The 13,686-nt window shown below is 37.2% G+C and overlaps 1 protein-coding gene across 9 annotated transcripts in view; it reads right to left on the reverse strand.

Moving 5' to 3' along the window:
• Window positions 1-13,686, reverse strand: part of Cntn3 (contactin 3) — a 401,311-nt gene that overhangs the window by 65,262 nt on the left and 322,363 nt on the right. For all 9 annotated transcript variants that reach the window (XR_001785107.2, XR_377430.4, XM_006505729.4 and 6 more), the window contains one exon: window positions 13,425-13,600. Coding sequence is in view for 7 of the 9 variants with exons in the window: in XM_006505729.4 (XP_006505792.1) it covers window positions 13,425-13,600 (176 nt within the window). In the remaining 2 variants the exon portion in view is untranslated. The remainder of the gene's footprint in view (window positions 1-13,424; window positions 13,601-13,686) is intronic.

A 13,686-nucleotide genomic window follows, 5' to 3' on the forward strand; every position in this document is an offset into this window, starting at 1 on the left:
ACACAGGCACACACCACACACACACACACACACACACACACACACACACACAAGTTTAAATGTACTGGAAGAAAACAAAGAGTGATTTTTCAGGAACTATGATATAAGAACAAGAGGTGTCACAGATATGGAACAGAAGTGGCAGAAAGAAGAGACATGAGAAAGAAAAGGCCTGAAACTAATGACTACAAATTCCTTCTCATGAAGGTCAGACAATGTGGTGCAAGAGTCAAGATGGACACCTTGTTGGGTAAATGCAAAAGACAAAATAAAACTTGCCTGAAAGCACATTCATGTATAATATATCAATCTTCAGAAAACTGATGAAAATAATCCTTCAAGAAGCTAGGGAGGAGAGAGGTATGCTCCATCCCCATAGAGAAGTGGGTAAGAATTACATCTGCTTCTTAGAACCCAGAATGGCCTAGTCGGCCATCACTGGAAAGAGAGGCCCATTGGACAGACAAACTTTATATGCTCCATTACAGGGGAATGCCAGGGCCAAAAAATGGGAATGGGTGGGTAGAGAAGTGGGGGGGAGGTATGGGGGACTTTTGGGATAGCATTCTAAATGTAATTGAGGAAAATACATAATAATAAAAATTAAAAAAAAAAAAAAAAGAAACCAGAACAGGCAAGCACGGTGTATTTTAAGGATGGAGATAAAACCACCACTGCCACAAAACAAAATAGCAGCAGCTGGATCTGCCTTTCTTAAAATCTATCACTGGCGAAAGCTTCTTGTAAAGGGAGAAGAAAATAAAATTCTTCATGACAGACTAAAAGTAGTGAAGGCTAATTTTTTATTAGATATTTTCTTTTTTTAAATATTTTTATTAGGTATTTTCCTCATTTACATTTCCAATGCTATCCCAAAAGTCCCCCATACCCTCCCCCCCAATCCCCTACCCACCCACTCCCACTTCTTGGCCCTGGCGTTCCCCTGTACTGGGGCATATAAAGTTTGCATGACCAATGGGCCTCTCTTTCCAGTGATGGCTGACTAGGCCATCTTTTGATACATATGCAGCTAGAGACAGGAGCTCCGGGAGGTACTGGTTAGTTCATATTGTTGTTCCATCTATAGGGTTGCAGTTCCCTTTAGCTCCTTGGGTACTTTCTCTAGCTCCTCCATTGGGGGACCCCGTGGTCCATCCAATAGCTGACTGTGAGCATCCACTTCTGTGTTTGCCAGGCCCCAGCATAGTCTCACAAGAGACAGCTATATCAGGGTCCTTTCAGCAAAATCTTGCTAGTGTATGCAATGGTGTCAGCGTTTGGAGGCTGATTATGTGATGGATCCCTGGATATGGCAGTCTCTAGATGGTCCATCCCAAATGCTATCCCAAAAGTCCTCTATTACCCGCCCCCACCGCCCTTCTCCCCTACCCACTCACTCCCACTTCTTGGCCCTGGCATTCCCCTTTACTGGGGCATATAAAGTTTGCAAGATCAAGGGACCTTTCTTCCCAATTATTCAAGTTAATGGAAATAATACTTTAAGCCATTGGTAATACTGTGTGTGTTGCAGTATGTGTACTGATGTATGCTTACATGTTACTGACCCAGTGATCTGGATGGCAATAAAACACGAAACTAAAATGAGTAACCCAGAGCTCTTTATGCTAAGGTCCTTTATTCTACTATGAGGGTTGTATTGTAAATTACTCTAAAGGGCTATTTTATTTTAAACCCTACTATGGAGTAGTCTTGAAAGGAGAATTGAAGTAGTTTGAAATTAGCCTGGATTAGTAACAAATACATAGTATAAATGTAGGAGAACGACATAGAAATTGGGGAAAACAAAAGCCTTGTATAAATGACAGGTTTTTGTCATTGGGTTGTGACAAAAGGATACTATGGTCTGGGAAGTTTATAAGAAGTAGAAATTTGTGGCCAGTGAAAGAGCTGGTACTTGTTAGGTGGTCTAAAGATCTGTTTGTGATCCCTAGAACTGATATAGACATATCAGAAGCAAGCTGTCCTGTGACCTGCACATGTGTCCCATGGACAACCTGCATTTCTCCTAAGAGAATTAACTAAGTTGAGAGTTTAAATTGTAAAAAGAAAAAAGAAATTCATTTCTCAAGAGGCTGAAAGATAAAAGCTCAGGCATCTAGTTCAGAGATGGTACCTGGCAATGTGGATGGGATAGAGAGTCTCTCAGAAGGACTCTGCCTCTGAAACATAGTAGTTCTCCAAGTCTACTGTCCTAATACCAACACCTTGAGAAGTAGTTTATTAAAGATGTTTCAGAAAGTTTACTAATTTTCAGTGGATAACAATAGTCTTAGAAATGACGTAAATGCAATCATGGTCATATTTCATTGAAACCACAAAAGGCAGATAAACTGTGTAAGGGAAAATAGGAACAAATAACCAAACAGAAACTAGTAGAAATAACATAGACATTAATTTAACTTTACCAGTGATCTCTTTGCTTATTAACAACCTAAGAGTGTTAGCTAAAAGACAGAAAAAAAGTCCAGAATGAATGCAAAGGATAAGAACTAGATATACATTGCCTATAAGAAACTCATTATTCCTACAAAGTTACATACAATGTAAGCTCCAAGGATACTGAGTGATATACCTACTTGTTATGAAAAGAGGAAGCAGAAATATTATGTGGGGCTCATTGTGGCTAAATGTTCAGGAAGTTACTGAGAATACTGCAAGGATTAAATAGCCTACTAAGTAGTGAGGAAGTGCCAATTTCCCGAGAATAAACAATCATCCTTAATGTTTATGTGTTTAAGAAAATATTCAATATATATGAATCTGACACACCTGTCAGAGAAAATTAGGCACACCAGTTATATTAGTAGGCTCTACTATTTCTTGATCATAAATGCATAGTTAGCAAGTAGAAATTAACAAAGAACAGAGTTGAATTAAACAGCACCATCAGTTCAATGAATTTAATGGCATCTACTCAGCACTTTATCTTGCAATAGCATGTAATGCGTTCTTCTCTCCTCAAGTGTTAAAATTCACCAAGACAGAACCTATTCTGTGACATAAAACTTACCTTGTAAAATTTAAAGTATAGGGGGGCTGGCAAAGCGTCACACAAGGGAAAGTACCTTGTTATTCAAGTCTGGTGGTCTAATCTTGATTTCTAGAACCAATATAATGTTGGAAGGAGAGAGATGACCCCATCAATGTATCCTTAGGTCTACACATGTGTGCTGTAGTACATGTATACCTACAAGTATACATACACATACATATAGTCAAAGATGGTAACTAAAATTAAGAAAAATTAAGTCTATAATAATCAAACAATATCTGCTCTGACACCATAGTAGAATGCACCTAAAAATCAAAATTAGAAAGATGGAAAAATTTCCTCAAACTGTTGGTGATTAAATAATATATCTACATAATACAAGTAAGAAGTATAACCAAAATTATGAAAATATTTTAAGTGCCTGCAATAGAAAATACAATGTGTCAAAATTTGTAGGCTGTGGGAAGAGCTGTGCTTAGGGGAAAAGCAAAGCAATGAGCATGTTTGCTTGAAAGTAAGGGTCTAAAAATCAATCATATATGATTCCACTTTAGAAAATGGGAGATAGAAGAGCAAATTAAATCTAAATCAAGCAGAATACAGAAATAAATATCAGAGCAAAACCCAGTAAAATTAAAAATAGGAGATCAATAGAAAAAAATCAACAAAACCAAAAGCCAGTCCTTTGGAAAGGTCCATGCTATCAATATGCCTCCAGCCTGGCTAACACGACAAAGGAAAGCACACATGTATTGGTACTACTAGATAGAAATTGGGCATCACTAAAACATCTAGGAACAGTTAAAGGATAATGAAGGAAAACTTTAACTCTCTGCCCATAAATCCAATAACCTAGGGGAAAATGGCCTATACTTTGAAACACAAAACTTGTCAAATTTTATACAAGAGGAAATAAACAACCAAAATATGCTCATATATGATATTGAATTATTGAATTGATAAATATGAACAAAAAGAACAGAATGAGATGTGTTCAAAGGTGAATTCTATATAACTTTTAATAGTAAGAAATGGCACCATTTTGGATGGACCTGGAGGGCATCATCCTGAGTGAGGTAACACATTCACAAAGGAACTCACACAATATGTACTCACTGATAAGTGGATATTAGCCCAAAACCTAGGATACCCAAGATATAAGATACAATTTCCTAAACACATGAAACTCAAGAAAAATGAAGACTGAAGTGTGGACACTATGCCCCTCCTTAGAAGTGGGAACAAAACACCCATGGAAGGAGTTACAGAGACAGTTTGGAGCTGAGATGAAAGGATGGACCATGTAGAGACTGCCATATCCAGGGATCCACCCCATAATCAGCATCCAAACGCTGACACCATTGCATACACTAGCAAGATTTTATCGAAAGGACCCAGATGTAGCTGTCTCTTGTGAGACTATGCAGGGGCCTAGCAAACACAGAAGTGGATGCTCACAATCAGCTAATGGATGGATCACAGGGCTCCCAATGAAGGAGCTAGAGAAAGTACCCAAGGAGCTAAAGGGATCTGCAACCCTTTAGGTGGAACAACATTATGAACTAACCAGTACCCCGGAGCTCTTGACTCTAGCTGCATATGTATCAAAAGATGGCCTAGTCGGCCATCACTGGAAAGAGAGGCCCATTGGACACCCAAACTTTATATGCCCCAGTACAGGGGAACGCCAGGGCCAAAAAGGGGAAGTGGGTGGGTAGGGGAGTGGGGGTGGGTGGGTATGGGGGACTTTTGGTATAGCATTGGAAATGTAAATGAGCTAAATACCTAATAAAAAATGGAAAAAAAAAAAGAAATGGCACCATTTCTTCACAATTTTCCCACAAGATAAAAGTAATGGAAATATTTTCCAAATTATGATGCTAGGGTTACACAAGGCAGACAAAGGCACTAGAAGAAAACTGTGCAGACATATTTCACAAATATAGATGCCAAAATCTTAAATATATTTATATATTAAATATCTTAAACAGATATTAGCAACTGATTCCATCAATACATCTGAGTCTTGAAGCAGTGACTTCAATAAAACAATAAAAGAAGCAGCAAATGGCAAGGACGAAATAGAATCATGTCACAGATAAGACAGTCATCTACATATTATATACATATGTCATCTATATACTATATATAATCTGAAAGAATCAATAACAATCTCCCAGAACTTTTAAATGATGAAGGAGAGAAGGTTATTTATTTCTTCAAATTTCACTATTTCTGTCTGCACCCAAAATACTGAATTACTTAGGCTTACTTCTAACAACATACTCACAAGTGCTATGAAGAATAACTGCAAAATCTGGTGGGAAATGTTAGAGAACATAACAAATGGAAACATTGCTTACGTTCAAGTACAATAAAACTCAACAGTTTTAATTTCTTCCATCTCAATTGTCAACAAAAAACCTAGGATGCTATTTTGTGGGCAACAGCAACATGTTCTTAGTTTATACAGAAAAGCAAAGAACCCCCAAAAGCCAACTCAGTTTTTAGAACAAAATCTGGATCACTGATATCATACAACCCCAAGACATATTCTAAAGCTGTAGAAATCAAGAGATGATGGTAAGTGGTGAAAGAACAGACAAAAAGATCAATAGAGCAGAATAGAGAGTCCAGAAATAGCCACAGAATAGTCACCCAGCATCTGACAAAAGAGCAAATGAAGTAAAATGGACCAAAGATAGCTTTTTATCATATGGATACCACTGGATATTCACTGAAAGAAAATGAATTCAGATGCAGGCCTTGTGCTCTGCAGGAAAATTAACTAAAAATGGATCATGGCTCTGAAAGGAAAAATACCTAACTTACAGAGGATCACATGAGATCATTTCTAGATGACCCAGGATATAGCAAAAGCTTTGTGGAACAGCTGCAGAAGCACTGTGTAACTAAAGGTTGACAAGAAGAATTTGATCATTGTGAATAATTGTTATCTGAAACATACCAAGCAGATGAGAAGTCACACCACAGACTTAGAGAATACCTGCCCGAGCTAATGATACACTTTGATGCAGAATGTATAAAACAACCCTTAAAACTACACAAAGAGAAAAGAGGCCACCAAATCATAAAATGAACAAAGAACAAACACTTTATTCAAGAAAATATGCAAGTTACAAGTAACAAACACATCAAATAGATGCAACATTGTATGTTATTAGGGCATTTTGAATTTAAACAAACAAAAGACAGCACATGCATATTCAGAATACTAAAACCACCATGTATTAGCACAATTGGAGAGGAAGTAGATGATCTTGGTATAGACCCTTGAGTATTTAGAATTTCTCTGAAAGGTAAATAGTCTCATGGTAAGATGGGGCCAATGTACTTCTTAGTATTGATAAATTTAAAATTTATGTGCACAGAAAAACCTGCTTATAGATGTTTATAGCAAGTTTATTCATAAATGCAAAAGCAATGAAATAATCAAGAGAAGCCTCTGTATAGGAGTGGATAAGTAGCAAGTTACATATGGAGGGTGGCATATTATACTGATGTTACAAAGAAGCGAACCATGAAACCATAAGTCCTAAAGTGACCTTCAATGGATACTAGTAAGTGCCTGATTCTAACTTAAGAAAGAATGGACAATAACTTGAGGACAAATACATGACATTCTTGACAAGACAAAATCTTGGTGACAGGAAGTGAGATGCATGGTTGTCAAAAGTTAGAGAGGAAAGAAGGATGACTAAGGAAAATGTAGTTCTTTCCTAAGGGTAGTTAAACCACGCTATAGGATATGAAGACGGTCTCCATTTATTTGGTGGTAGGCTTTAACTGTTAGCGTGATTCACTCTAGCATCACTTACAAAGTGTCAATGAAGACTGACTAAATTAGGTTGTCTGTAGGGAATATATGTATTACATTGACGTAGGACTTTCCATGGACTATGGGTGGTATTATTATTTGGGTGGAAGTGAGGACTGAGGGAGTGTTGAGCTGAGCATGAGCACCTACACAAATTGCTGTATGTTCTAATTACAGTTATGACCTGAGCAGTTGTGTCATGCTCTTGTTGCTGTGACCTCCCTACAGTGATAAACTACAACTCTGAGTTCTGTGACAAAATGAATCTTCTCTCCCCTTCACTGCTTTTGCTAAGGTGTTTAGTCACAGGTTTCCAAAAAGACTTCCTCTATTCCTGCTATTGCTGATTACCCCCCAGTCATCAGAACCTGTGTCTTTAGGCTCTAGCACTGACTAAGCACCAAATACGCTCAGTGAGCCTTCCAGGATTTCAACCTCAAGCTGTTATTCAGCCTCATCAAATGGACAAATATTGGGTTGTTGGCCTCTCTGGTATGAAAAACAAAATCTCTTTGGGAATACATCAACTGCTAAGACATATAGCCTCAAGTTCCAGGGATTTACCTGATACTCAGCACCTCAGACCAAATGACTATTGTTACAATTTCAATGTATATCGACAAAATTTGCTCTGAGTTACTTTTTACTTGAATGTTTCCTTTTGTTGTTCTCCCCCTTTTTTATAATTGTCTACTAAATACTTCTACATTTTCCTTCACAATATTTTTACTATTTTCTTGATAATTTCACATGCCATGTTTTAATCATTTTCAGTCCTTCTCCCTAGCACTTTCCCAGGTCACACCCCATTTTTGGCTACCCAGCTCCCTTGCTCCTCTCTCTGTCACCCATAAAGTCCAACTTGTGCTGTCCATATATCTTTAGACAGATAGTCTTACCGTGGAGAGAATGGTCACCTTACCAGAGTGCCCACTCTTACAGAAAAATGACTGGCCAAGAGCTTCTTGGTGAGGGGTGGGACTTCGTGCTTAGATCCCCTCTCCTTACTAGGATTTTGTCTGACTTAAGGCAGCACAAGTCTTATCTGTGTCATCACAACCTCCTGAATTCATGTTATCTGTCTGCTGTATCTAGAAGACACCTTTTCTTTGTAGTCATTCACTGCTCCTAGCCTTATAATATTTCTTCCCCCACTTCTTCAGTGACCCCTGAGTCTTGGGTTGGGTGTAATAAAGATTTTCATTACTTTAGGTGATGGGTTTTTATTGAGACACAGTTGTTTTGAGGGTTTTCATACAATACAATGCACTACTCATTCATTCTTTGGCTTTCCTTTCTTCTTGTGAATTTAAATATATCCCACAAGAGCTCATACTAGAAGATGGATTTTTGACTTTTCATCTTGCTAAATGATTTACTTAAAATTTAGTACCAATACCAGCTGCATTATCAGGAATAGGTGAAACTCTGTACTAGTTGGTGGGTAATGACTGAATTACAGAAATACATTAACATCAAGTCTTTCATGCACATGACTTATTTGCCCATCTAACATGTTGAGAAGTTCTAATTTTCTGACCCAAAAGAGCATTAGGGGTAGAACTGTGTCAGGGAGTATTCATCTGATAAGTAGAACTATTTCTCTGGTAGATGCCTACTCTATGGTCTCATTCTCTTAATGATGCTTCCAAGTAAAATAATACTTTGAATCTGGATGACACATAAAACTTAAGATAGTTTAAGGATGGTATATTCTAGACCCTGGAATGTTACATTGAATAATGTGTGGATCAAGGTTTTTACCTTAGATTGGTATCGAAGATCCATGTATCTTTTACATATAAAGCTTTACAATGGAAATAACCACAGTTTCCAAGACCCTTCTGTCGTACCCAAATAATTCAATAAAATTAATTAAGCCCAAAGACCAAGATATATTATCCCACAGAAAAGATCATGCTGGGATGCAAGCTTATCTACTACTGAACGCGGTAGACTAGATCAAGGCTTAATCTCACATGTAGCTGCTGCAGCACAGTGACTTTGCAGACCACGGGGAATAAATAACACCGGGGTGAGCCAGGGAAATGGATGGCAGATGGGCTGTCACTCTTCCCTTTCTTCCTGCTTCAAGTGACTTTTATCCACACACATTGTGATTTATCACAGACCCAATTCAACAAAATGTATGTGAAGCTGTGCTGTTTGGTTTCTAAGGCATCCTTCATTTCTAAAGAACCTATATCACATAAAGGTTTATTGAAAATATATATATATATATATATATGTGTGTGTGTGTATATATACATATATATATGTATATATATATATATATATATATGTTATATACAGACACATTATATTTATTGAAACATTTTACAGTGAGCACCTTCTGTGCCCCAGTTATAAGAGGTTCTATTTATAGCATGCCATCATCATATACTATGTCTTAATTCCAAAAATATCACTTTTTCAGCAAACCAGAAATATATTAGAATATCCCTACAATGAGTCTTAGTTAGCTAGGCCCACTCATCAGATAACTTCCAGCAGTATTCTTCTGCTTATCTTGGCCTTTGGCCTGCTGATTGGTGGAAGATGACATGCACTTAAAAGTAAGGCAAGAAATACATGGCATATCACTGGGATAAATAGTTGAATCACGTTTTCTGAGTGCATGCATGGAATGAAATCCCGTGAGCTAAACAGAAAAATAGAACATTACTCCAAATACATATTGATAGACTGTGTTTCTTCTAACTCTCCATACACAAAGCAAAAGTGATTATGTGTGGGCACATACATTTTATATTTTATTTTATTTTATTTTATTTTATTTTATTTTATTTTTGGTTTTTCAAGACAGGGTTTCTCTGTGTAGCCCTGGCTGTCCTGGAACTCACCTTGTAGACAAGGCTGGCGTCGAACTCAGAAATCCACCTGCCTCTGCCTGCCAAGTGCTGGGATTAAAGGCATGTGCCACCATTGCCAGGCCTGGGCACATATATTTTATCTACATGTACCCAATGACATAGGGAGCTTTCTTGCTATGACTTGTAAAGGCGAAAACACTCAGGGAGAAAACTAATGCTTTCTAGATCTCATGACAGGGGAGGGGACACAACAAATACTAAAATTTGCTGTGAAGAGATCACAAAACCAGAATAGAAACTTAAGTGATCCACTTACCCATGAGTGTCACAGAGTAAAGGGAAACACCCCAGGTCTCCTTGTAATGGAACACAATCTAATCCATTCTTATCTCACATTGCCTATAAGGATGTGTTTGTGTGTCACACTGGACTTATGGGAAAGCTCTTACTGCTTATTAGATGATGTGACTTTTGTTTGTGCGACGAGCACAGACTGAAGCATATATTCAGACCCAGCCTCTTCTTTTGTTATAATTTCTTTGATACTTTGTTCAGTAAGTTTTATTAATGTATCATTCTAACCTTACAGAAGGCTGCGGTTGCTGTTCTAGAATTCTTTGGCTTAGTATTTGAACCTATAATAACAGAGGTGGAACTTATTGTCATTATGAACTTGGTCTGGATGTTATTTTTTTTTAAATAAATACCTAGTACTAGATACTTAGTGTAGTGCCAAAAGCAACTAGTTGAATTAGTTGGTTCAAGAATATGAGTCAATTTTTCTGTAACTTAAACTATCCCCTCCATTGTCAACATGATGCGTAGAATATAAACCTTCCCAGGCAACTCTTGTAATGAATGTATCTGCAGTCTAGAAATTGTGTATGCCGCAATGAATACGAAATCAGAGGCCAGGGGTTGTTATGTAATTCCCTTCCCATTAAACAGAAAACCAATTTACTTAATTGCTTGTGCTTAAGGGCAGTGTCATTTCATATGGCTTACTGTTTTATACCGATGTGAGAATATTAAGTTACTAATGGTACAAGTCAATAAAAAAAATTCATAGGCCATGAACTTTCATGTTATGGGAAAAAAGACTTGACAAAGGATGACATTAATGTCTGAATCTTTATGTTTCAGACAGCTGACTCTTCCCAGAGATGACTTCATGTCTTGTGTTCAATCCATCTGTGTTGTGTCAATCAAGAGAGTTAAATTATATTATCAACCCAAATGTTCTTAACTCTGAGTTAGTCTTACACAAGTAAAAGCTACCGAGTTGAGCCTTTGAGCATTTCTGCACATTTCCATCAAATCTCTTTGGATTTGGAGTGTCTCGATGAATATTTATTTAGCATTAACTAACAAAGAGTGTCTTGTATTAAATAAAATATAACAGTAGATTATGATTCAGATGATAAATCACAACCGTACGTTTGCGACATGGCAGAGGTTACCAGTGGTTGAAATTGAATTCTTCATTTAAGAATTTAAACTCAGAGAACACGTGAAGAGGATTCTTTCCCAAATTGGATAATGGGTCGTTATGAAAGGAACTGGAGGTATTTATTCTTGTCAGTCCTCTTTACAACCTGAGGCAGGATGATCAGGGATTAAGAATGAAGGAGGGAGCTAATTTAAGAATGTTTGCATGAGTTTTTTCTGTTGTTATGAAATGTGGGAGAGATAATTTTCAAGTGGGTATTTGAAGCAATGGTAAAAGGAATACTGAGTGCTTGAAGTAACTGAAAACATTCTCAAAGCCTAAAACTAGGGAGAACAATTACAAACTAGTTCTTTTTAAACTAAATAAAGCCAGATGACAGAAAACAGGAATGGCTATCAATCTATTCTTACTTGTGCTATCTAATACCACATTAATTATTTTTCTTATATTTGTTTGAGTTTCTTAGGGTTATCATAACAACATCAACAACACAAAAGTCTACAGTGGCTTAAGACAACAGACATATTCTCTCCCAGTTTCTGTAAACTGCAAGTGTGCAATGAAGACACAGGTAGGGCCAGGTTCCCTTCTGAATCCTTAGAGTTGGTGTCTTCTGACCTTTCTCATCTCCTGAGGGTTCCAGCCACTCACAGCTTTGTAGGGACATAGCTGTCTCTAATATCACATGACTTTTACTCCTCCTTGTCTGTCTTTCCATGATTTTCTCTTCTGTGTCTATATGTCCAAACTGCATTATTTTCATAAGATCATCATTTATATGAAATGAAGTCCCATTTTTACTTCAGAGTGATTTCATCTTGGTTTATTCAGCCTTTCCACAAAAGTCCTGTTTCCCAATCAGGTTATGTTTAAAGTTCTGGACTCTAGCATTTGAACATATCCTTTAGGAGGACAGACATTAGCCACTTGAAGTAGCATATAACACTGAAACAAACCATAGCTATATGTACATATGCATATATTTAGTAAGAAACATTTTTCAAATAAATATACTGAGTTGGCCATTGTGTGGTGTTCTGCTTTATTGATGTTTAACCCTGTAAGTCTATAAACTCAAGACTCTGATTTGAAATCTCTCAAAACAGAATGACTACCTCCAGCATCAGTGGACAAATCAACCAGCATGTTGCCCTTGCTTGATGGGGCTCATAGACATCCACCCAGCTATGAAGCCTTTGGTTAGCCTTGGTGTTTAACTATGAACTCATTTCTTTCATTTTTATTAAATTTATTTACTTACTTATTGTACAACCCCATATCTGCCCTCTGTCTCCTCCTAGTACTGGTGAAGTTGTGGAGAAAGCAGAACACTCCTCCAGTGCTGGTGGGAATTCAAACTTGTAAACCACTCTGGAAATCCACTTAGGGATTTCTCAGAAGATTGGGAATATCTGAACTTCAAAACTCAACTATACCACTCCTGTGCATATCCCCAAAAGATGCTCCATCCCACAAGGACACTTGCACAATTATATTCATAGCAGCTTTATTTGTTATAGCCAGAAACTGAGAACAACTTACATGTCTCTCAGCTGAAGAATGAATGCAAAAAATGTGGTTCATTTACAAAACACATCATGAATATCACAGGGAAATGGATGAAACTAGAAAATATCGTCCTGAGTAAGGTAATCCAGACTCAAAAGGACAAACATAGTATGACCTCATTTCTTAGTCATTCTTCAACTATTAACTTCCCCTTGAAATCTATACTCTTTCTACCATTGACCTATCTCAAATGTGACAGAAAGGAAGAGGACATCTGAGAGCATTTGCTCTTTAAGGACAAACAGATCAGCTCAGGCCTTGAAGCTCCACTACCAATTCTTCCAGTGACTTATTACAGAGAAACTTATTACACTTTCCAAATCCAGAGTTTGTATGTGTAGGAATTGAAGAATCTTACAGCTAATGCCCAGTGAAACAGCAAAAACTGCTGTGATTATATACTATGGTATCTAGATGAATTGCTTGGGAACCCAAAACAACCTTCCATTGCATCAGAAATTGCCTGTTCAAATATAAAACACATAGCATGCAACCACAACAGAGTTTTGCAGAATAACAGTTAATACAAAAGGAACATGAACAAATTTTAATTGGACTTATAGATTAAAGGAAATGTTCTTAATTATTAGGGATTAACAAAAACAAAATTAGAACAGACCAGAATCCAGAAATCATACCTACCAACTTGATAGGCATGATGTTTTTAAGAGGCACAGGCATCTTTAATAGAAAGGATATGAGAAAAGTAACATAACTCACCCCACCAACTTTCTCAAAGTGAGATCCATCTTTCTTAAAGTCTGTAAGGGCTCCATTGAAATACCAGGCAAACATTATGTCTAATAGGGGATCATGTTGAACCTGGCAGGGTAAAATGACGCTCTCACCAACAGCAACGTCCATGTTTGAAGGTGCCAAAATTATTCTCGTAGGTTCTATTGGGGAGAAAATTTTAATAACGAATTATTAGTAAACAAAACTTGAACGTTGATGCAAGCAATTTTTCATAAGTAGATAGTTT

The sequence above is a fragment of the Mus musculus genome, chromosome 6 (genome assembly GCF_000001635.26).
Source record: "Mus musculus strain C57BL/6J chromosome 6, GRCm38.p6 C57BL/6J".
Classification (NCBI taxonomy): domain Eukaryota; kingdom Metazoa; phylum Chordata; class Mammalia; order Rodentia; family Muridae; genus Mus; species Mus musculus.